Genomic DNA, 24,181 nt, shown 5'->3' on the forward strand with positions numbered 1-24,181 from the left:
GAAAAGTGATTTTTTTTCTCTGACACGTTTTTCATAATAAATCAAGTTATTTGTAGGAAATATTTCTTGTTTCTACTGAATAAGTCAAATGAAAGCGTTGCGTTATTTCTGGTCACCCTGTTATTTCATATTTATACGCATACAGGATACAGGGAGGGTGTCAACCCAACGGCCCATTAATTTTGAAATGAAACAACTCGAAACGGAAAAACCGATAGAAGAAAATGAAGCAAAATGTTTATTATGAAAGCTGTAAATGTATGATTACAGAAACTTTAAAATTAATTATGGACTGGATATCTTATCTGAATGAAAATGTTGGCGTGAAAATATTACACAATAAAGGTAGATGTAAATTTTAAATCGCACTGGAAAAAAGAAAAGACGACAAATCCTTGAAAATTAAAAGAAAAAAAAACAATCTATCTATGTAATGTAATTTCTGTGAAATAAATTTACTTAACTTCAAAACATTGTAAATTTTACTGTGTTGTCTAAATGAAAGCTATTTTCATGGCAAATCGTAAAAGTACAATTTGAATACGAGGGAGCAGTAAAAGAAGACTTTTCTTTTGCTCTCGCTCTCGTATTCTGGTATACAAATACGAATAGTGCAGATGATAGATGTTCCAAAAAAAAAAAAAAAAAAAGATGAAGAAGACGAAGAAGAAGCAATTTGTTACACTCTGATGATATCAAAAAAGCATGAATGACGACATTCAAATTACAGAAATCTGTGATCACTTCCATTTCACTTTTTTATTACTTGTTACATTCCGAAGAACATTGTGATACAGTGTTCACATGCATTCACAGATAAGTGGCGACTTTTTTGACTGCAGATTCATATTCGTGATCTACGAATGTGATCCGAATTAATTGAGAAGAAGAATTAGAAAAATATATGTTGATAAACGGCGGCTAACAAGCAAGGAAAGAGGTAAGCGGGTCAGGGGACGTTGACAGCGGGGAAATTGATGACACGAAATTATTGCGTAGTATGTGATTGAGACAGCGCGTAGAGGATCACATTTTGAAATTATAGTACCTATGGGGGGGGGATGGAGGTTGATGGTTGAAGGTGACGGAAATTCTGTTGCTGTTGGAACTTCATTTGAAGTTTGCTAATTCTGCCGAATATTGGACTGGTTTATGGAATAATCACTTTTATTTCCAGCGAATAAGTTTTTTCAAATGTACATAAATGTAATCTTCAGAAGGGAAATGAAAAAAGTAAATTTTGTAATGTTTAGATGAAATTCTGCACGGAATCAATAAAAGTAAATATTTTCATTCCTTGATGTTTCATGCTGATATTTTATACGCTTTGTCAAAAGCGTTTAGGCAGTGAATATCACCCGTTGCGGTATTTTGTGGTTTCACTCCTCCTAAAAAGTAATTACTATTAATGTCACGTATAAACATAATTTGAGTAATTTTCATAGGAAAGTGATTTTTGTAGGAAAAATTCGGAAGAAGCTTTATTTCATTAAAGAAGCCAAATGTCACAGCAATTAAAAGTGAAAGTGATCCGTTTTATTTATTCCTTGTATCAACAGTTTAAGTAATATTTATTTTTAAAGAGATAGAAAATTGATATCAATCATGATCACATTTAATGGTAAACTTAACCAGTATTCATAATATGCACCCTCTTCCCCCAAACTAGTGTATATATTATTATTTTTCCTATTGATTATTCATTTATTTATCTTAATCTGTACAGTCTGATCACCGATTAGATGGAAAGGCAAACATCCGGTTCACAGGCGGAAATGGACGAATCTATTGGTTTTCAGGAATGCCAACTTTTGCAGATGTATGTTAGCCTGTACATTAAGCAGAGTCACATTCGAATGAGCTGAACACGCTCATCAAATTTTTAATTTCCCCCTCATTCAGATAGACTCGTCTTAACTGTACGTTTGCCAACTCCGTGTAATCCGTGGGCAGACTGTATCGGCAAGAAACTCCCAAATTTATTGCATTATAAAGCTAAGAATGCGTTTATTGAAGAATGTTTGCGGAAAATTAAATCATGGGCAGCACGCTGCTGATGATGCTTGTAATAAAAATGCTCCTATCTAAGATTTGATGATGGGATAAAACTTTATTTTCCCATATGGTTAGCATCATCAGACTTATTACTCTTTTCAAAATTTTTAACAAATTTATTTATCTGCTAACGTCAAATTTCGTGAACGTTTTTTTTTTTTTTGGATTCGGCATTGTGAGTGAGATTTCACAGTTTGAACAAGGCCGTGTAACAGGGCCACAAAAAAGGTGAATACTGCTGTGAACGGGCAAGATGTCCTCAGGAGATCATTTGCCGGGACATAAGTTGAGGAATCAGTCCGTGCTAGTGTTCCTAGGGTGTCATATGTCACCAAGCATGTTGTAGCACACTAACTACGTACCAACGAATCCTTCTACAATGTCGGGAGAACGATCCACCTTCTCCAGCCCTGTTATACAGCGTTGTACTCAGTAAACTTATGATATACTGATTCTTTCTTTCCATAAAGGAGTCAAGATAAAAAAACGCCTACGAAGTTTTAGGATTTTGCTTTGTCTTGCGTTAAATTTTGATCTACGGAATGGAATGTTTTGTGTGCAGACAAATCTTCCAAAGTTAGAGTATATCTAGCTTAACTCCTTCTTTGTGTTGGAGATTTTATTTTACGTATGATAACCCTACCCAGACTCAGTGCCTTTAACTAAGAAGAATACTAATGGATGGAACTGTAGTTTCTTTTGCAGTTTTGTGAAATCTATATTTTCAAATGCAGAATCCGTTCTTGTTGTGAAATCAAAGAGACTTGAGGAGTAAATGCTGTGGTGCTTTCAATGAATGATCAACAGTGTGCTAGAGAACTCTATTGACCAGTTCTGTTGGGAAAAGGCACTGCCCCCTCCCCTGTCTTTTTCGAAAAAGGAAAAGATACGCTGACATGTTGGCACAAGATCTCTCAAATCTTTTCAGATCTCTCAAATCTTGTGTGGTGAAATCTGAGGATCCCATCAAGGCGAAAATGTTCCCCGCTAGAGAAGAGATGAAAAGGTGTTTCCTATGTTGCCTCAGCGGTTGAGTTAAAATCAGAGGGAGCTGCATATGCTTCGCTTGCATATTAACTGTTAAGCGAAGTAATTTCCTCACCACTGCTAACTTATGAATACGAAGTACATGATTAACTTGAAGGTTGTTTCAAATAATGAAGGGTCTTAAATTTTAAAATCTTCTTCTGAATAAGTAAACTTTGCTGCAACTTTAGTTTTCGAACCACCTAATAATATAGATGTTTTCGTTTTGCTTCTACTCATCAAAACACATGTGTCAGATCAAGAAAGGGTGATGAGAAACAATAATAATGTTTCATAAAAGTTCCGTCCTTCCACAGGAAGTGTTGGAATGCTTCAAGCCCCAGAAGCATTCTGATGAACAGAACGCGACTGGCTAATCTCTTGGACTCGGAAGCAATGTAGTGAAATTAAAGACACGCGTTGGGATGAGTGCATTGAATCGATAATCGGCAACAATGCCTCACAGCCGAGGATTTGGTGGGGTGAGAGTGAAAAATGAGCGTCGGGATTAGTCTGGGGATCCGGATGACATCATCCCCGGGAGCGAGAAGAACTTTAATCGAACGGGAAAGTTCCATGGATGCGGTCGACGCGCTCACTTCTCTGCAAGTGTGCAAACGGTTGAGTGGGTCTTCTCTTGACTTAGTGCAACGGGTTGAAGTATATTTTTGCTTTTTCCTTCCTTAAAATAAATTTTTCTCTAGACCAGAGTGACCATACGTCCACGGATATAGTCGCAAAATTAGGAGTTTTTTGACCCTATGCCCCAGAAAACTGTTAGTACTTGAAAGGCCCAAAAAGTCCTTAAATTTAAGCATTTTGCATTTTTTGGCACCCAGTTTAAAATTTTACTGCTACAATTGCCGTTTGGAATGGGTTTTTTCCCTGTGAATTTTAGCTAGTTTTGTGAGTAGTTGTACCATAATATGAAAAAATATTTATCTTTTGATCGCTTTGCTTCCTTAGAGAAAAATTTTTGCTGCCTTTTCCTCACATTTAGGTTTTTAGGTACGTATATGTTTGCTATGCCAAATTGTCACAGCTGTCTTCTATCGTACCTCTACTGCATTATTTATAGTATGGGCGTATATATAGTTATGTTTCCATAAATAATTGCAAGTGTCACCAAATTTATATAAGAATATGGTCACCCTATTCTAGGAACTTATCCATATGCTTGTAATCTTTTTTTTAATATGGCAGATATTTCATTCGATCCCGTTTTCCTTAGGAAAGTTGAAACTTCCCAATCTTTTTGTTAAACTTTGGTTAAACCTCTGCTTCTTGGTTCCTTTTATAAGTGAGAAAACTTATTGCTGTTGTCTAGTCCTCCATTTTAACAAATGAAAAAGCATCAAGGTCAAAAAAAAAAAACTGTTGCAAAGTTTTCCTGGTGCTTCTAACATTTGATTGATTTGTTATTTAAACTACCGACGTCTTCCACCTTAGCACTGAGTAATTATTTCTTCAGGAATTTCTTTGGCAGTCTTCTAAACTAGATTATAAATTAAGATTTATCGTCAGGCTTTTACTGCAACTTGATAACTGAAAATTTTAAACAATGATTTACTTTACATGTTATCTTAATTTTAGTGAAATATACGTAGGTTCAAAACAAGAATTTTATAATCATTACTTCCTAAATTGGTGAAAATGCATTGCTGATTTTCGTTAGTTATTGTCCATTGCTCATGTCCTGACCTTCCTGTCTCTTCTAGTGCGAGGAGTCCGTGTCCCGTGGCGACATGGGCGTTTTCGCGTCCCGTGCTGGTGCCAGTTCCTGTTGGCACCCTGGTTGCTTCACCTGTTGTGTCTGCAAGGAACTGTTGGTGGACCTCATCTACTTCTTTCGTGACGGCAAGTTGTACTGTGGGAGACACCACGCAGAAAGTTTGAAGCCTAGATGCGCTGCTTGTGACGAGGTAAGCGATATATGAGACCTTTAAAGCTGATTTGAACAGTACTAACTGCTCACTCATTATTGCTTGCTGAATAAACTGTAAATGCATTATTTATTAAGGTAAACTTTTCAACGATGCAAACATTCAAAAAAAGGGTAATGACCAAACAGTTTTGCATGAAACAAAACAGTTGTTTCAAACTTTTTGGAAACTTCTTTCTTTAGTTCTGAGATCTGACAGATGGAAGGCTCCAAAAATTGAACCCAACCCTTTGGAATGGAAATAACAGCAGAATCAATAACAAAATTCGTGATTATTTTTCTATGTACTATAATTTTTAAAATAAATTTCCTATTCATTCATTTTGCAAAAACAATTTATCGTAGCTATTTTACTTTACCCTTACCCCTCATTTCCCTTATTCGTGTTTCCTTTGGGCAGTAGCAGTTATACTGCTCACTCATTTCCTCCTTTCTTTTCGTAAACAAGTGATATATCTATTTCCAAGTTCAGCTGACTTTGGAAACAAGAATTGCCGATTACCGATTAATCGACTATTAAAAATCGGCCAAGTAATCGGCAGGGCTGATAATGATGACGTTTTTTTTCCTCAAAATAATATTTCAAAATTTGATTTAATTTTTTTGTGAGAAAATTTTCATGTTATTGTTAAAGTTATAACCAGACATGAAAGTTCAAATTTAGCCTGTTAGCAGCCGCTTTAAATTCAGTAGTATTTTTTTTTTTTTGGCATCTGTTATTAGTTACCATTTATATTAAGAATATATATTTTTTAAATTATCACATAATCTAAAAGCACCAAGTTAAAAGTAGGGCATAGAGAAATGTGTTGACATATAAAGCATGTTGCAACATGAAAATACGATAGTATTATTCAAAACAGAAAAATTAAATAAACGAAATTATCATTATTTCAACCGTCATTTTTTTTAAGAAAGAAAAGAAAACCCCTTTAAGCATGTAAATGAAATTTTTTGAAAACAAATTATATATATATATATATATATATATATATATATATATATATATATATATATATATATATATATATATATATATATATATATATACTTTTTTAATTTTTTTTACTAATATTTTGGTAAATATTTCAAAAAGCAGCATTCGGCAGAAACTTCAACGCCAATTGCGGCAGATCAAGATTTCTAACTTTTTATGCGTACTCAAGAAATCGTCCGAAAAATTGCTAACTTTTTATGCGTACTTTCTTCAACCAAAGACACTTTTTCCACTCAAACCATCATCGAAACGAGAAAAAAAAAAGTCTTTTTCGGCCCACCCTATTGCCCATCTCTAGATTATTTTCCACTTGCTGAAATCTTTCAGGAGGCTGAATAAGGCCCTGGTGGCCTGGTCGGTAAGGCTTGTAACTGGAGAGTTCCGGATTCGATGACAGCCCAAGCCGACAGATCCTCCGTGTTCGATAATGCTAACTATGTCGTGGTCACAAAGTCCTTCAAGTTTCCATCCCAAATCAACACCTCTGGGATTACTGAACTTGGAGTCATTCGGCTCTTGGTTTGGATGACAATTATCGAACTGATGATAGATGGTGCTTCCAACTATCGTGTGCTCTCTGCGCTAAAACGGACTTCCATCTTCGTGGGAAGTGTCTTTCTGCCTTAATTCGGGTAGCATTGTGTACACTGAGAAAAATGAAGTTTTCAAAAATGAGTACATTCATGTTTTCAAATTTTCTTAAAAGCTTTTGTTTCAAATTATGAGCACCCATGTTTTAAAATAGTGTGCCGAATTATTTCATACTCAAAAATGAGCACATAATTCGGTTAGTAGGGTCTGGTGGGGAAAAGTGGTCATAAAATCGTAGGTTTTCAACTTAGGTGGATAATAAATACAATAAATTCTTTAAATACTTCTACTTTTTTTGTTATTATTTTACATTGCATTATTAAAGAACACGTACATTGAATTTCAGGGAAAAAAATATTGATTTAAGTAGTTTTATAACATTTTCATTTCCCTTTGTATTTATGACCACTTTACCCCATGGGGTGGGGGAAAGTGGTCATAGCATGGGGTAAAGTGGTCATAGTTAAAAACAGCTACAAAACTGTTACAAATAACCCTATTATTTGTATATTTTGGTTATTTTTATAGTTACAAGTATATGTACGAGTATATGCGAGTATGCACGAGTATATACGTGTCGTTTAAACAAGAGTAAACATGTTCATATATGAATAAATACATGTATACATCAGGTGCATGCATGCATGTGCCTACTCAAGTATATTCGTGTATACACGAGCGTATAAGCATGTATACGTTTTTGCCTGCAGGAGTGTATACGTGTCTACACGAGTATATACGAGTCACGTGTATATGCGAGTATATACGCGCAAAACGAACATCATTTGCGTGTTTGCACATGTATCTCGAGTATATATGTGCATACCTGAGTTTCTGAGTATATACGTGTATAGTCGACGTATATACGCATATATAAGTGTACATAGATACACTACTGGCCATTAAAATTGCTACACCAAGAAGAAATTGCCAGAATGAAGCTAAATTTTACATACGTGATAATAAAATTGACATTAGAAAGTGATTACAAAATTAAAGCAAATTGATCATTTATGGTTGGAAAAATCTCGAATAAATGGAGGTTTAAGTACCCTGTTAAGACACCTCTAGCGTGAATGTACGATGTACTTGAAGCGAAACAATCGGGCATTGAGACATAACAGTCTCCTACGATATCCTGCGTCATCTCGTACCACAGTTGCTGTAAACGTGCCACTCATTCGATCAAACTCATACGTGTTAGCACTCACGACGGGGCTCCCAGGAACCATTTTTTAACATGACAATGCTCGGTCAAACACAGCAAGGGTGAAAAGGGATTTCCTCTTCCGCATTATCACTTTCTCTGGTCTGCGTGATGCTCTGGTCTGCGATTTATGACTTGTCACAAATTGAGCATATCTGGGATCACTTGAGACGGTAAATTGGACAGCCTGTAAATTTGATCAAATTAGTGGCGCGTTTACAGCAACTGTGGTACGAGAAGACGTAAGACATCGTACGAAACTGCTGTACCTCAATGCTCGACCGTATCGATTCTTAAATTCCAACTAGAGGTGGCGCAACAGGGTACTTAAACCTCCATTCATGTGAGATTTTTCTAGTAATAAATGATCATTTTGCTTTCATTTTGTAATCGTTTTCTAGTGTCAATGTTGCCATCACGTGTGCAAAATTTTGTTTCATTCAGATTATTCCTTCTTGGTGTAGCAATTTTAACGGCCAGTAGTGTACTTACATACATATACGGGTATACATGAGTTAATTCGTGGATATATCCAGTGCGTGTTTGGTACGTGCCTACTCACGTACATATATATATGTGGAAGCAAGAGTATATACGTATGCTTACGTGTAAACACGATTATATACTTGTTAGACGTATATACGTACATTTACGTGTAAACATCAGTACATGTATCCACGTATATCTACGAGTATATCCGCTAATATACATGTATGCTTACATAGTGAATCTTGATCTTGGCAAAATCTAAGTGGTGTGAAAGGGGAGGATAAGAAGCAAAGAATCGTAAGGAACTTATGGTCGTTGACGCGCTACATGCACACAAAGCCAGAAATCGATGGAATGAAAACAGGTCACAAATTTGTTACACAAAGATGATTTTACCCGACATTTTAGTTCTTAAGAAATATTTAGACAGTTGTTAAAAAGTAAGGCCTGTAGTAGCTCTAATACACGCATCGCAACAAAGGCGCAGAGACTGATGAAAGTTTTTCAAGGGTCTCGTAATTGCAACAGAGTGATTACGACGCATGTATTACATATGCCGGCCGCAAGTTTCATCAATGACTTTAAAATTTTTTTAAGTCGTTGTGTAAAATTGTCTTTTTTGTAATAAATTTGTGACCTGTTTTGCATTCATTATTTTCTGGCTTTGCGTGCATGTAGCGCGTCAGCGTTGAGTTTGTGGCCATATGTTTCTTATGATTTTTACTTCTTATGCTCCTCTCTAACACCTTTTAAAAATTTGCCCAAGAGTTTAAACTCACCCTGCATGCATGTATATCATATGCTAGTATGTAAGTGTCAGCTCGAGTATGTACGTGTATATACGTCGTGTCTACCTGAGTATATAAGTGTTCGTATATGTACGAGTATAAGCGGGTATATACGTGTATAGTCGAATGTATATCTGTATAGATAAAAAATACTACGAGATACCCAAATACGTGTTTATTGGTGCATTTATGTGAATACGTATATATACGTGCCTACACGAGTATATGCGTATGCATGCGCATATACTCATATATTTAACCTTGTTTACTGTAAAAACAATACATATTAAGTGAAATTAATATTTAATTGATACCTGCCTTATACTTAAAGATTAAGTGATTTTAAAAGAACAATATTCGTTAAGCCTAATATTATGACCACTTTACCCCATCTTACTAAAATTGTTCTAAAAAATTATTCAAAAGAGATTCAGCTAACTGCTAATGAGTATGAGTTCTTGAGACATGTAGGAAGCTTCCTGTGCAGTCAATCTGTTCATAATTCTAACAAACAAAATTTCCCAAGGAAGTTAAAAAAAGGTGTTTATATTTTTAAAAAATTCATAATCACTCAAAATATTTTTTTTTTACCAAATAAAATTTTGCCAGTTGTAAAATTTTGTATTCAAAATGTAGTTTCTAACTGCACTACTCTAAAATAAAATTTTCACATTCATTCGAACATTTATTTTTAAGGTATAGCCATTTATTTGAATTATGACCACTTTACCCCATTGACCACTTTCCCCCACCAGACCCTACTCAATTTTGAAATTATTACATATTCAAAAATGAGCACGTATTGATTTGAGTATTTGAATGTTTCAAATTTGAATACCACATAGTCGGAGCCATTTTGATTCTGCAATATGTTAAAATTTGAGTACTTTTTCGTCATTTTTGAAAGTGTTGTTTTTAGAGTGTACACGGCCTCGATTACCAAAGTGGTTTAAGAAACTAGAACACTGAATGACTCTCTCTTTCAGATCATCTTCGCCGACGAGTGCACCGAGGCCGAGGGTCGCGCCTGGCACATGCGCCACTTCTGCTGCTTCGAGTGCGACCGGCAGCTGGGCGGGGAGCGTTACGTGATGCGGGACGGCAGGCCCTTCTGCCTGCACTGCTTCGATGCCACTTTCGCCGAGTACTGCGACTCCTGCGGCGATCCCATCGGCGTCGACCAGGGACAGATGTCGCACGAGGGACAGCACTGGCACGCCACGGAGCACTGTTTCCGGTGCCACGCGTGCCATACGCCACTCCTCGGGAGGCCCTTCCTGCCCAGGAAGGGACTCATCTACTGCTCCGTCCACTGTAGCAAAGGCAAGTATTGCTTATTCGTCCGAAACTGGTTTAACGTCTAGTTCAAAAGTGATATGTGCCTCCAAGTTTTATAGTCCTTCAGTATTTTTTTTTCTTTTCCGAATGGCAGGAATAGAAGACAACTGCAGTAACAAATACAGGAAACCATATAAATAAAGAATAAGAAAAGCAGCGGTAGCGATCAAAAGTCACTGAATCCAAAAGGCTCCTTGCCTCCCAAGTGTGATCCGCAAGAGAACACGGTGCAGGTCTCATGGCGAGTGATGAGCCTTATCTCAGCCACCATTTTTTGTCTGGGCCATTTTGAAACTATAGATATTTTGTTTTTCCAAGACTTTGAATTGTTCTCAGAGCAAAATTCCTTTTGAACTCCTCTGCAATGGTATTTTTTATACTTCGCAGTCCTTAACCAGTATTGTGTAGAGCCCTTTTCCAACGTCGCGGAAGTCGTTGGACACCTGTAGTAGCGCCTGTTCTGCTGATAGTTCAAATGGAACGATAAGACTGCCACGAGAATCTCTGGAACTGTTCTGAAGCTAATGCCTCAAAGTGGTTCCATCATCTTAGGAATTAAGTCAGTCACAAGGGCTTGTCTTTATGACTTTGATTTAATTCCTAAAGCCCTGTTTTCCTAGAAGCGAACTCGCTGATCTTCGGCGTCGCTCCTCGCCGTGACGCTGAAATCAAAGTCAAGTGATTCCGGCGTGGCCATTCACGACGTCGATTTAGCTCGGGCACGCATGCGCAGAAAAATCAAGTTTTCTCCTCGGCGAGGAGTGACGCCGAAGATTGGCGATTCGCTCCTAGGAAACCAGGGCTTTAGATGAAGGAACAACTTCGTGTCATTAACTTCAGAACAGTTCCAGGACTCTTGTGGCAGTACAGGCAGCAGAACAAGAACTACTACAGGTGTCCTACGAGTTCCACTTCGTTAGAAACAATCTGTACACAATGCTGATGACTATATTGAAGAACTGTCAAACTTGGTGGCAAGGTGGCATGCATCACTTTTGTAGTAGATGTAAATAAATAGTTGTTAGTATGTATTAAAGTTCGACTCTCCTACTAAACAAAAAGAGCGCGTCAGATTTCGGCTTAAATATCCATTTTACTCACCCTCAAGTAAATGTTGAGTACTTTCTTCAGCACGTTCGCTTGAGTATAGTACCTATGAACGTGTATCCATTAACGGAATATCCATTTTGGTCATCCGCTAGTAAATTATCACGAGTTTTCTCATGACATCTTCAGGTAGGTTTAGGTTGTTTGCACTACTTGAAAACTGTATGCCTAGATGGTTTACAATCCCGTTGGATTTCGGGATTGATTTTATTCTAAAAGTTCGATTTTAATGTCAAATTGAAAAAGTTGTGCTTTTCAGGAAAGATTGCTTTTGTTACCCGAATTTGTAGTTTTTTCGAATAATGTACAACAACTATAGAGTACTCCAAAGTCACTTCCCAATTAGCAACTATCGCTTGGTTAATAAAAGTGTGCCGTAAAAAAGTCCAATTCATGTTAACAAATCATCGCTGTCACATGGGATTGGAAGGAAATTTTGCACAAAAAATTGCGTGCTTGATGAAAACGCGTGCCGTGGCTTCACTGCAGTTGGTTTTCTGAGATTAAATAAATGTGGACTATAGCAAAAGAGTCCCATAAACTGCAGCACCTTCTAAAATTGATTTTTCTTTTCTTATGGGGATCATGTTTGGTTTTTGCTCAAGGACTGCAATTTTCGGATAAAAACTATGTCCATTACATTTGCGTATTGCTATATTCAATTTAACTTGCATTGAGAATATGTTGAATGAGTTGCTTTATTTAAAGCCCTCGATCCGTCTCTTAAGTGGCGACAGGCTCCACCGTCCGCCATTTTGTGTCGTTCCGCAACTTTCTCCCTATCTGAACAGTAGAAAAAGGCAGAGTTTCGCTCATTGAAAAGTATCTTTTTATCAACGAATGTTTGCAGATTTTTGATCGTAACTTATGTAACTGATAATATACATACAAAAATGTTGAATTTTACCTTAGTAAAATATTTTTTTTATTATTAAACAGAATATTAGTAAAAAGCTGTTTTGAAGAAATTTTCGACTATTTTTAAGAGTAATTTCTTTTTTTCCCGCCATATAGACCTTCTGAGTTACAAATTACTTGAAGTGTTTTAAATATGCGTTTTATTATTAGAAAGTTGGTGTAGTAGAACCAGGGGCGGATACAGAAAAATATCTCTGAGGGGACCCTGGAAATTGAATAGCACCTCCTCCTTCCCCCTGCCACATACGGTGTTTCATAACAAGTTTTCATTACTTTATTTTAAAATGTCTTTTTTTTTTTGAAATTTTTTAGGATCCCTTAAGCTAATGATCCACTTCTAAGAACATACATATTATGTACCAATATACTTTGAATGTGGACGTAAAACATCTTTAACGTTTCAAGCCAATTAAATACTAAACCATAATAATGTTACCTAAATGCTATACAATTAGCGGTTTTAATTTTAGGAACAATGTCGTAATGGTTATAACACGAGGGCAAGGTTATTCAATAAAAAAAATATACCCATACCTCATTTGAGGTTTTAATATTATTTTATAGTATTTTAACTATAAAATATTATTTAATTAAGAAAATCATAGCTATTAAACATATAAGTTTTACTGAAAAATTCAGGACAATTTCTGTGTGGATTTCGAAGCAGTTGCTGATTGTTCTTGAAGCCATGATACAGTTGAGATAACATATTCATATTACATACCCCCTCCAATAATATCATGGTTTTCTCAAGAAACTACGATATGATTTCTTTCATTTTGCAGTTTTTATAAGCTGAAAAAGAAAAAGCTATTACTTCGCAAATAGCTTCCTGGATCAAAATAATTCTTTTATGCACGCCTGCACATTTTTTGAAGAATGTTAGTTATTGATTCCATCAAAGAAAAGTTAATGGACGAATCGCGATATTACGTTCCCTTGAACTCAAAACCAGCGAATTAAATGTATAAATGTATTCTGCCACTCTAGGACTCCAGTATGACTTCTTTAGCAAACAAAAATGCTATTATTCAAAATATGCTCTATGTGTATTTGTGTTCTGTTTAATTAACTATATAAAAAAACGCTATGGAGAAGTCAATTAAAAAATTGTGAATAAAATATTTAAATATATTCATCCTTTGGGGGGGGGGGGGGGGCACGGGCCTCCTGCCCCCTCCCTTAAATCCACTACTGAGTAGAACAGTAGTGAGCTAAATTAATTATGTCATAAATTATTTGTGGGCAACAGTTTGAACTTATTCATGCAAAACAGTATCATTTATATTACTAATGTGTGTAGTTTTCTTTCTTTCTTTTTTTTTTTACCAACACTTTCTTGTTTCTCATGACGATTTTACATTAAAAAATGCCTTTCATTTAAACCTGATTTTTAAGGATACTACTAGTTCTTAAAAATAATTCAACGAACTGATAATAAAATGTAACCAGTTTTAAATAAATATTAAAAAAATAATAATAATAATTGAAATATATAATACCAATAGGAATTCAAATAAAAGAGTGCAGATTACATCTGTGACGAACTGTTATAAATTAGTAATAATGAATTTGTAAATTCACAGATACTGGGATAAATCATATATATATATATATTTATTTATTAAAAAAGTTTTCACATCAAAATAAAAATTAAACGAAAACAGATTTTTTCCGGGCAAAAAAAAAAAAAAAAATCTTCACGTAATTATATAACTTGGCTTGAGTTACATGTTACTGTAATCTCAAAGAAGCTTAATTTTTTTAATGAATAATTTCACACTTTTAATATCTTAATTTTTACGCGCAAAATAGATAAATAATTAACTTGGCAACACACTGAAACTCATGGCTATGACACAATTAAAAGCAAAACGACGTGTTCTTAAAATAATTTTGCTAGTTATTGAGACATTTTTAAACTAACTAAACAATAGAAAATTTACATTAAAAATAAATAAAATAACTAGTATATTTAAATTTTGGCGGTTTTGTTATCTTAAACTCAGAAAAATCAGTTTTGAAAACAGGGCAAATATTTTACTACTGCTAGCAGTTTATTAGGTGCCGTTACATAGTAGTTGAGCTTTACAATATTTGAAGGAACTATTTATGATGATTTTAGTGAATGTCCTTATTATCCCATGAAAATTTACAAACCATCAGACAGTTTCATGAAAAGTAAAAAATATTACAATTTCAACAAGAGTTTCTTAAAGTATCTGAAATTGCGCAGCAGTATTGATGAAAACATTTAAAATACATAAATAATCTTTCAATGTACTTCGATATAGTAATTTTGAAATGTTAGAACATCTTAATGCATCTTCACATGAAAGATAGCGTTTGATGAAAAATACGAATAGCAAAGAGAAAATATCTAGTATTCTGCACAGTGAAATCACACAGGCAACGACACAAAATGGCGGACTGGTTGTATCAGTGCATTTCAATCATTACAGGAGGGTGATGGCTACTCTCAGCAAAAGTGTTTAGAAGATAATTTCGCTAATTTTAACCCTCACTTATAAAGTACTGCATTATGATGCGAGTTGTCCTGTGTTTCATCCAAGTTTCTCTTGCTTCTTTTAGAGTCGCACTGAATATTAATTGTGCTCAGCTCCATCCAACATAATTTTCAAGGTACCATCCACGATTTTACTTCTTTTCATATAGTAAAGGAAGTATTGCTGTCGCAAATTTTTTTCACTCAAATAGTGTACTAAACTTTCATTTTGCTCAGTTCCGAATTAATGTTGAGTTGTTTTTTCGGGCCGACCGCACGTACCGATGAACGAATGAATGCCCGTAATATCAGTTTTGACGATCCCCGAGTTAATTGCTACAAGTTTTATGTATGTATGTAATCTCGCATACCTCAAAAACAGTATTCCAAAAGGGTTCTTTCACCCTCTTTTGGGGAAAATCAGTTTTAATTTCAATGCAAATTCAAATGATATTTTAATTTGGCGATTTACCGCGAAGTTTTGTCGCTAACTTGACGAAATATCGTCAAGTTGGCGACAAATTTAGGAAAAAAAGTGATTTTTCAAACTGGGTTTCAATTTGGCGCTATTAGCGATAGTTAGAGAGTTAGCCATTTCATCACGTTAAAATTGTCAATATTGGGAAAATAAATGATTTCGGAGATCCTTAAATTCTCTTTACTTAGTATGTCCCATCAAAGAGAGCATAAAGATTAGTATTAAAATCTTTCAGGGAGAGAGCCACGCAACTCCCCCCCCCCCCTTTCCATAACGCCACCACGAAAAGACTGGAATACATTCCTGCCGAAATTCCTCAGATTCATCTTTGAAAATAGTGTGGGCAAGATGAGCCTATATATGTCCATAGAATTGCAAGGGTTAACATGCAAGAAACTAACTTTATGCTTTGTACATTTCTTTTTAAAAACATCCTTTCTTTCTAAAACAGGAGACCAACTCAACAGCTCAAACAAAAGGAACAAAGTCCCAGGTGGGACATCCGAGTGTCGCACGTCTAGCCCATTATTAGTCCCGAGGAGTCCACTTGTTCCATATCGCAACGCACCTTCCAGTGATCCTCTCATACCGCAAAATGTATCTCAACTGGTTGAGGAGAAAAACAAGAGCTTATTTAAGAAGTAAGTATCCTTCTTTACTCAACCTAAAACCCTGAATGTGAATCGTAGGATAAGTAGCGACTCGTCCGCCAACTTGGGGCTAGACGACGCTTTCTTCTTATGTCTGCTGTGTTGAAATGAAGTAGCCTGTTTTGCTTTTTGATTGTTCTTTCTTATTAACTCTTTGTTAATCACAATCCAGAAGCACCCCAATTAAAAAGCAAAACACGATACCTAGGAAGAAAGCAGCGTTTAGCCCCAAGATGGCGGATGCATCGCTATTTAAGCTCCGATTTAGGGATTCAACTCAACCAACTTGTCTGCAAAGAGCACGTCAAATTTTATTCAACCCCCCATGCACAATTAAATATTCTTTCCAACTATCAAGGATCCAATCCAAACATAGTGTGTCCGTTTTACGAGTAGTATAAATGAAATTGCAGCAGCAGATATTAAGGATGTAGAAGTTATGAGCATTAGTTCACTAATAAGTGTAATCTGCGATAAATCATTATCGCTGCATAAAAGCACTTTTAATTGATTAAAGCTTTTTAAAACAAGCATACTTAAGTCATCAGACTCCAAAACATATCATCGCTCATACATTGAACAGAAAAACATTCAAAATCAGACAACTCAAAGGTAAACAGGATACTTTATTTAAACTCAGCCAACACCACACTAGAGACTAGCGTCTGTGTCTCTAGTGTAGTGTTGACTTAGCTCACAGGTTAAACACTGGTAATATTTTTGATCAAGTTTCGATGAATGATGACTAGACGAAAGTCATACGAAAACATTCTGCTCCATAGTGTGTAGACTGGGCTTTTGAGAACTAGCGAAGCACTTGTCGTTGACGCAGTGGCAGATCCAGACGACCCTATTAGGAGTAGCGAATGACTAATGCATAATATAGGTGGGGGGGGGGGGGACTAATGAAAATAAAATTTTAAAAAGTTTAATATTGGTGCATAAGTAAGAGTGTTTGCGGACTCACCCCCGAAAACGTTTGTTAGGGAGTATTAGGAAGTTTGTTAGGAGCGCATTTTTAGACGATCTTTGGTGGTTATTAGGAGGAAGGAGGGTTTGAAGGACCCTCTCCAAAAAAGTTTAGAAATTTTAGGGCATATTTTCAAAAATACAATTGTTTATGTTTGCCATCTTTGGTGGCTTGAAGGAAAAGGATGAAATTCAGAAATTAGTTGCGTTTTGATATTAAAACTCCAAAAACGCAACTTTAGAAATCTATAATGATGCTAAAAACTAATGATGTAAAAAGGGGGTTCGGAAGATTTCCACCGGAAAAAATTTCGGAATTGCAGTTCTAAAAACGCAATTGAGGCCATCTTTGGTGATGTAGAAGACATGTAGTTCAAAACTTTTCCCCAGTAGTGTTGCGATGTAAAAGTGCCGAAAACGCAGTTTTCATCGATCTTTGAATGATGATGAAAGATGAGGAAAGTAGGACTAGGGTGCTCCTCTCCGGAAATTTTTCGAAGGTGAAGTCCTGAAAATGCGATTGTCGACCATCTTTGATATCATTAAGGGAAGGGAAGGCGTCAGGAGCTGTCCCTCAACTTTTCGAAAATGAAGGTTCAAACACGCAATGTTACGGGACCTTCATTGATGTTATGAGAAGGGCTAGGGGGCCCTGCCCAAAAGTTTTTCGGAATTGAAGTCCAAAAAACGCAATTTAGAACTCCCCTTTAAAGACATTAGGTAAAGGCATGAAGTTTAAAACTCTCCCCCGGAAATATGTTAATATTAAAGTTTTAAGAGCACAGTTTAAGATTTTTTTGTGATGTTAGAAAGTGGTGAGGTTTTAGTCTTCCCGTTGAATTTTTTTTTTTTTTGAAACGGGGGGGGGGGGGGGGGGGGACTCTCCTCTGGAAAACTTTTGCAATTAAAGTTGCAAAAATATAGTTGTAGGCGATTTTTGTGATGTGTTTGGGGGGGGGGGGGAGAAAGAGACATTTGGTGGTCTCTCGGAATTTTTTCGAATTTGCAAACTTTTTTTGGGGATCCCTTGTTGAGTCGTTGCATTGACGATCAAGTTAAAACGTCATGTCACAAATTTCATGTTTGTTCCAGGCTTATCATCCACAGGGGCGATTACAGACTACCATTTTAGAGGGGGGAGTCGTTCTGAAGAATGACCTTTCCCCCCCTCCATGAACGAACTTACGGTTTTGGTTCTAAAAACTTTTGAAACTGCTTGGGGGGTCAATAAAAAGCATCAAATTTTCCAGGCTTTTATAGTAGAGCATAACTGTTTCTAATTGATATCATAAGCAATGAAAATAAACAAGCCATATTTCAAATATTTACTTTAAAAATTGATGAATTGAAAAGATTACTGAAATTGTTTCTTTTATTTATCAAGTGTGTTAACACAACCTGGAGTGTTAAGTGTCGACGGTTTAGTGGAGGGAGGGGGGCACACCTCCTTCCTTGTATCCGCCACTGATCATCCATGTATGCAATCTTTTAAAAATTAAATTAATCATGTTCCTAAATTGAACAATGAGAACTAGAATATGTTAAAGGACTGAACATTCAAGTTGTCTCATTATCAAATTTACAAAGAAGTTTTCCACAGACTACATACTGTTACCTATACCCTTATAACTTAGATATCCTTTTGACTTTTGCTACTGCAAACCCAAATTTGTACTACCCTGATGTCCTGATGATGAACTTTCAGAACGCGTATCATGGGTTTAATTCCCTAATTGTTAAGATAGAGTGTCTACATATGTGTCAGATTACTGTATTTTGACTCCTTCATTTGAATTTCCATATTGTTCGGACCAGATTCGTATGAAAGCTACGGAAATTTGATATTTAAGTGTGATAGTTTAAGTCAGTTGCCCATATGTTGGAGGAGTTACAAAATATCATTTTGAAAATCAGATCTTTTTGCTGTATTGACTCTAACTGCAAAAATATTTCTAGGTAATGACATTGTTTCAAATAACCACGTCATTCTGGTTATTGAAGGAAAAGCGCTATGAAAATGCTAAATTTAGTTTAAATTGTTCCCAAAGTATAGTGTAAATGGCTACAGTGATGTTTTATTATCCTTTGGATCTGTGACGTTGTGACGAAAACTTTGTTCCCATGAAATATGATTAGATCAACTTTTTTTGAATACATGCATGATTTTTTTTCTAGGGATAATTCAATGTTGCCGAAAGATAATGCTTTGGCAGAGTGTGATGATAAATCCTCCTTGAATGGACGTTCTCGTGATCCCATTAATATGTCAGATTTAACACTGGATGCATTGATGTCCAAGTCGCCACAAGTCTTTGTTCAGGTAAATATTTACATCAAAAGAAGAAATTACTTATGTTTCCAGAAATTTGTCAGCTTTTAGAGAACAGTTCTAATTAATGCTACTATCATTCACATTAAATGAATAAGGTAAATATTTACATCAAAAGAAGAAATTACTTATGTTTCCAGAAATTTGTCAGCTTTTAGAGAACAGTTCTAATTAATGCTACTATCATTCACATTAAATGAATAAATTGTATAAAAGTGTATTCCAAAGCTGGATGTAGACCACTAGCAATGGTGACAAACTTCATTGTTGCCATCTTTACTAATATTATAAATGTGAAAGTGAGTGTGTTTGTTATGCTTTCACATCTTAACTAAACTGAAGATCATAAAATTTTATATTATATAAAATCATAATATTTTTTTTTCAAATCATCTTGGGAAAATACCGTCCCTCTTGCTTTTGTGACCCTGGCAAGCCACTCCTTCCAACATCCATGTATATCACTGGCACCAACTACAGAAGTATTCTTAATGGCCATTCTTATTAATATCAATGAATTGAATTTTCATACTTGATTTTTTAAGGAATGTTGGAAGATACTATTGCCCCTGACCAGAAATGTAATCTGCTTGAATGTGTGTGCCTGCACATATTTCTGTTTTTAAATATAAGGTTTATCAAGAACATCCTCGTGGAAAATTTTGAAAAGATCAACCTATTTATTTCACTTCTATTCAAAAGTTTAGGCTAGCACCTAAGCAATTTTGTGATGTGATACATAAGGATTCTTTTCTTAGCTCATTGTACTGCATTCGTTGTCGTTTTTCCTTAATGAATATTTTTAGAAATTGTGGAAGACTGAATCGTCTATTTTAGGATTTATTTTCAAAACATAGTTTCTGGCTTGTACTTGATCCTTTCCTTTTATTTAAGATTATTCTTAAGTTTCCTTTGTCTTAAGTAAGTATTCTGTCTCTATCTATTTTTCCTTTTATTTAAGACATTAACTATAGCAGAAATTAGATCATAAACTGTTGCAGAAATTATAACTGTTTTGACCCTTGAGAGCCCCTTCATAATAATTTTTAAAAGGGAAGTTACTACTGTTTTACCCAATATAAACTAAAAAGTTATGTCACTGATCCATAGGTTGTGGAAGAAATTCAGGAACAGAGGCGAGATCGCAGTCGTGTCCATCACAGAAGAACAACAGCCCACTTCTCTATGCCAGATCTCACTAGAGACACAGGATCGGCCACGCCCCCAGACAGCCCCCTCAAAGACACTGCTGAAGTGAACAGCAGTGGCACAGTGTCCTCCAAGAAGCTCATTGTCCGCTTCAGCCCTTCGACAGCAAAGCTTCCCCCGTCCAGCGAGGATGAAGAACAAAGGAACCTATCCCAGAGGGTAGAACGTTCTTCGTCATCAGGGAGCGAAGAAACTTTCACCAAGAGCAGCAACACTACTACGCCCAACAAGCGGAACTCTGCTGTCCTTCGGAGCAGGAGCTATGGCGATCGCTCAGAGCTTGAGTCCAGCTTCCAGAGGGCTCCCCGAGGATCTGAAGACAGATGTCAGGATGACAGATGCAGCACTTGTTCAAGTTCCAGCTCGGAAGATGATCCGTACGAACTTCCTCCTAGACGGGCATACGGAGGGGTACGCATATCGTACGTCAGCAATGATGCTCTTGCTGTGGCCAGGCAAAGATCTGGAACTTTGCAGTCTTCCGGAGCAAAGAGTTTGAGGAGAAGACGGAAACACGATGACAAAAACTGCCTTGTCTCTTGATACCTCTCTCTTTTTTCATTCCATCCATTTCGCCAGTACAAAAGCATGATCATGAGCTTCCACAAGAACAATTGAAACTAGTGTAATATACAGGGTGCAGGTTGTTTAATTCATGGAGTAAGATGTCCAACACTTTGCATAATTCATAATCAATGTTAGCCATTCAGAGAGAAACAGCATGAGAGTTATGCAGTTATGGTATTTTGATTTGAATACATTATTAACTAAAAATGTGAAGATTTAAAAAAAAAAAAAAAAAATGCAATGAAAATGTTATTCAGTGATTCACAGCACACAAAACTTGAAATATTACAGGAAGAAAATTTCTAAGCTTTCTACTTATCTCTGTATCTGGAAGAAAAGTATCCTCATATGAAACTCATTAGTATTTTCACATTCCACAATTCATAATGAAATGTAGCTGGTTGCAAGGAGGATTACGGAAAAAAGATGATGTGCTTGTCCTGTGTTTCGAGTTGTTTGGAAATACCCCAATATAAGGGATGGACAATCTTCATTACTTTATGTATACTTGTTCTAAAAATAGGCCCTTTGTGGCTCAAAAACAGAGGTACAAAATATTTCACATCTGCAGTATCGTGAGTAAGTTTTTATAATCAGTAATAGAAAAGTAGCAATTCAGTAACTATTAAAATCAACAGAATAAAAAAGTAACCTTTCAATATGATGTGGTAAAATCTATGTACAAGGCACGTTTTTAAAGCGAGTTCCATTTTGAAATAAAAAAAAAAGCAGTACAGATGGAGCAAAGAAATTTATTGCACAAAATCTACCACCCATATGCTATTTTGCAGCGGCATTTGTTATAGCGTGGTACAGGTTTTAGTATACCTATTCGTAGAAAGTTGCCGCTTGTGTAGTCAACTATGGGGTAATACGTTCTTGGAGCTATTGCTGTTGTGCCACTGACCGCCAAGGAAAGACTTTTAGGTGCTGAAACAAATGAAAGTTGCTGCGAGCGAGGGCAGTCTGGAGGATGTTCAAAAACATCCCAGCCGATGCCTTGTAAATAGTCCTCATGGTTGACAATACAGGCGGCAACTTTCTGCAAATAGGTATACAAAAACCTGTACCACGTCATGACAAATGCTTGGAAAATCACGGGAAAAATAGATTTTTGTGCAATAAATTTCTTTGCTCTATCCCCCTGTACTTTTTTTTTTCTTTCAAAATAGAATTTACTTTAAAAACATGCCTCGTATTTGGGATATGCCTGCAGGCCCATGTGCTAATTTTGCACAATAAAATCATCAGAATGCCCAAAAAAGTTTAGCATACAGATGGACATCTATGTCACTTTTTAGCTCTATAATATGGATTATTTTATGTCCTCGAGACATAGTGATCATTATAGCTACTTTTTTTAAACTGTTTTCTAATTTTAAAGGATTCCATAAAGCCTATTTTCGGTACTCTGGATGTATTATTTTCCCCTTTGTATCTTTTCTTGGAAATAATGTCTGTACCTGATAAAATCTTTTTCCAATTTCAAATTCTTTCAAAAAGAGAAGATTGATTCTGCTTACACAATGAATTAATCGATAATTTACACAAAGGTGAATGTTTTTAAAAAAATACATATTGCATTTTAATATGGAACAAAACGTTAGTTTTATAAAATCTTTCCTATGGTAGACATTTCTCTGAATATTTTCAGATTTCTTGCATACCAAAAGTATATTTAAGAAGATATGCTGTACTATATCTTAAGTATTTTAATATTCAACTAAATGAACTAAAATGCTCTATTGCTGAATTTACATGGTTTGTATATCCACTATAAATGAAAAGCAGTTGCCACTGAATAAAAGACTTTAAATGATCATATTTTTAGATTGAACAAGCATTTGATATCCTGTATTTTTTAAAATCAGAAGCCATTTTTTATGCCATTCAACTTTGTACAAATGCATTTTTATATTGATTAAAAAATATGCATGGTTTTAATAAACCAATTTGTATTCGATTTTTTATTTTTTAATGGATTACACATCAAGAACAATTCATATCATTACTTTAACTTAACACAAATTTGTCACATATCAATTTACCGGCTTAATTTCTTGCAGTTAAATTTCACCGAGATCTTTTGTAATTAATTTTTAAAAAGAGACTATAAAATGATAATATTACATGAAAAATGTGATCAACTGATGCGCTACACATTTAAATTAAAATTAGTATTTTTCAAAATGATTTGAGCATGATTGTCACATTTGTGCAAGTAATAAAATATTTATTAAACAAAATTGCATTCACAGGCAGGCTGATAACACAAACTTTATGACAAATTACAAAGGATCTTGCATAGTTTCAATATTAATGTAATGATTAAAGTTTATGAAGTAATATAAAAATATATATTAAAACTTGAAACCATTAACAACACATTTTGATAAACATTAACAAAGTATCACTAAAAACATTCATTTTTTAAAAGTACATATTTATTTGAAGAAAATATTTTAGCAGTAAAAAATCAATACAATGCTTTTTCAAAATATTTTAGAAGTTCATCACTCATTCCTAGGGTTTTTAATTCTACGAAATTCCACTATTTTCTTCGAATGGGAAAAATAGCACCATAAATTATCAATTTTCATGGTCCAACAAAATTTTACACATGTTGCCAGTATTACTAATGATAGAAAAATGTTAGGATTTGAAGGTAATGCCACCAAAACCGAAATATTGCCTAGCCAGAAAAACATCTCCAAAAGATGCTATTTTTTACGATTCAACCGAATTTTACACACGTAACCGGTTCTTGCTTACATTTAGGATAAGAACAAACAATCAACAAAACTGTAAATTTCAAAACTCACTAGCCAGAACAATTTCTTATTCAAAATGTTACTGTTAGATGCCACATAATTAATGTAGAACAGAATTTTTTCACTGAAACTGTTACTCTTAGTCTCTGTCTAGCACATAAAAAATCTTTACATGTAAAAATGTGCTTATAACAAGTTTTTGATGCTCTGAGCAAGTTTTTATATGCACAGACATATTGTGTAT

At 35.3% G+C, this 24,181-nt stretch overlaps 1 protein-coding gene across 1 annotated transcript in view; it reads left to right on the forward strand.

The window, feature by feature from the left end:
• LOC129221324 (protein prickle-like) overlaps positions 1–21,389 on the forward strand; it is a 308,368-nt gene extending 286,979 nt beyond the window's left edge. The window contains exons 5-10 of the mRNA XM_054855791.1: positions 4,800–5,003; positions 10,082–10,418; positions 12,030–12,032; positions 15,894–16,083; positions 19,237–19,381; positions 20,501–21,389. Of these exons, the coding sequence (XP_054711766.1) occupies positions 4,800–5,003; positions 10,082–10,418; positions 12,030–12,032; positions 15,894–16,083; positions 19,237–19,381; positions 20,501–21,142 (1,521 nt within the window). The 3' untranslated portion in view covers positions 21,143–21,389. The remainder of the gene's footprint in view (positions 1–4,799; positions 5,004–10,081; positions 10,419–12,029; positions 12,033–15,893; positions 16,084–19,236; positions 19,382–20,500) is intronic.
• The last annotated feature ends 2,792 nt before the right edge of the window (positions 21,390–24,181 follow it).

Source organism: Uloborus diversus, chromosome 4, assembly GCF_026930045.1.
Source record: "Uloborus diversus isolate 005 chromosome 4, Udiv.v.3.1, whole genome shotgun sequence".
NCBI classification, from domain to species: domain Eukaryota; kingdom Metazoa; phylum Arthropoda; class Arachnida; order Araneae; family Uloboridae; genus Uloborus; species Uloborus diversus.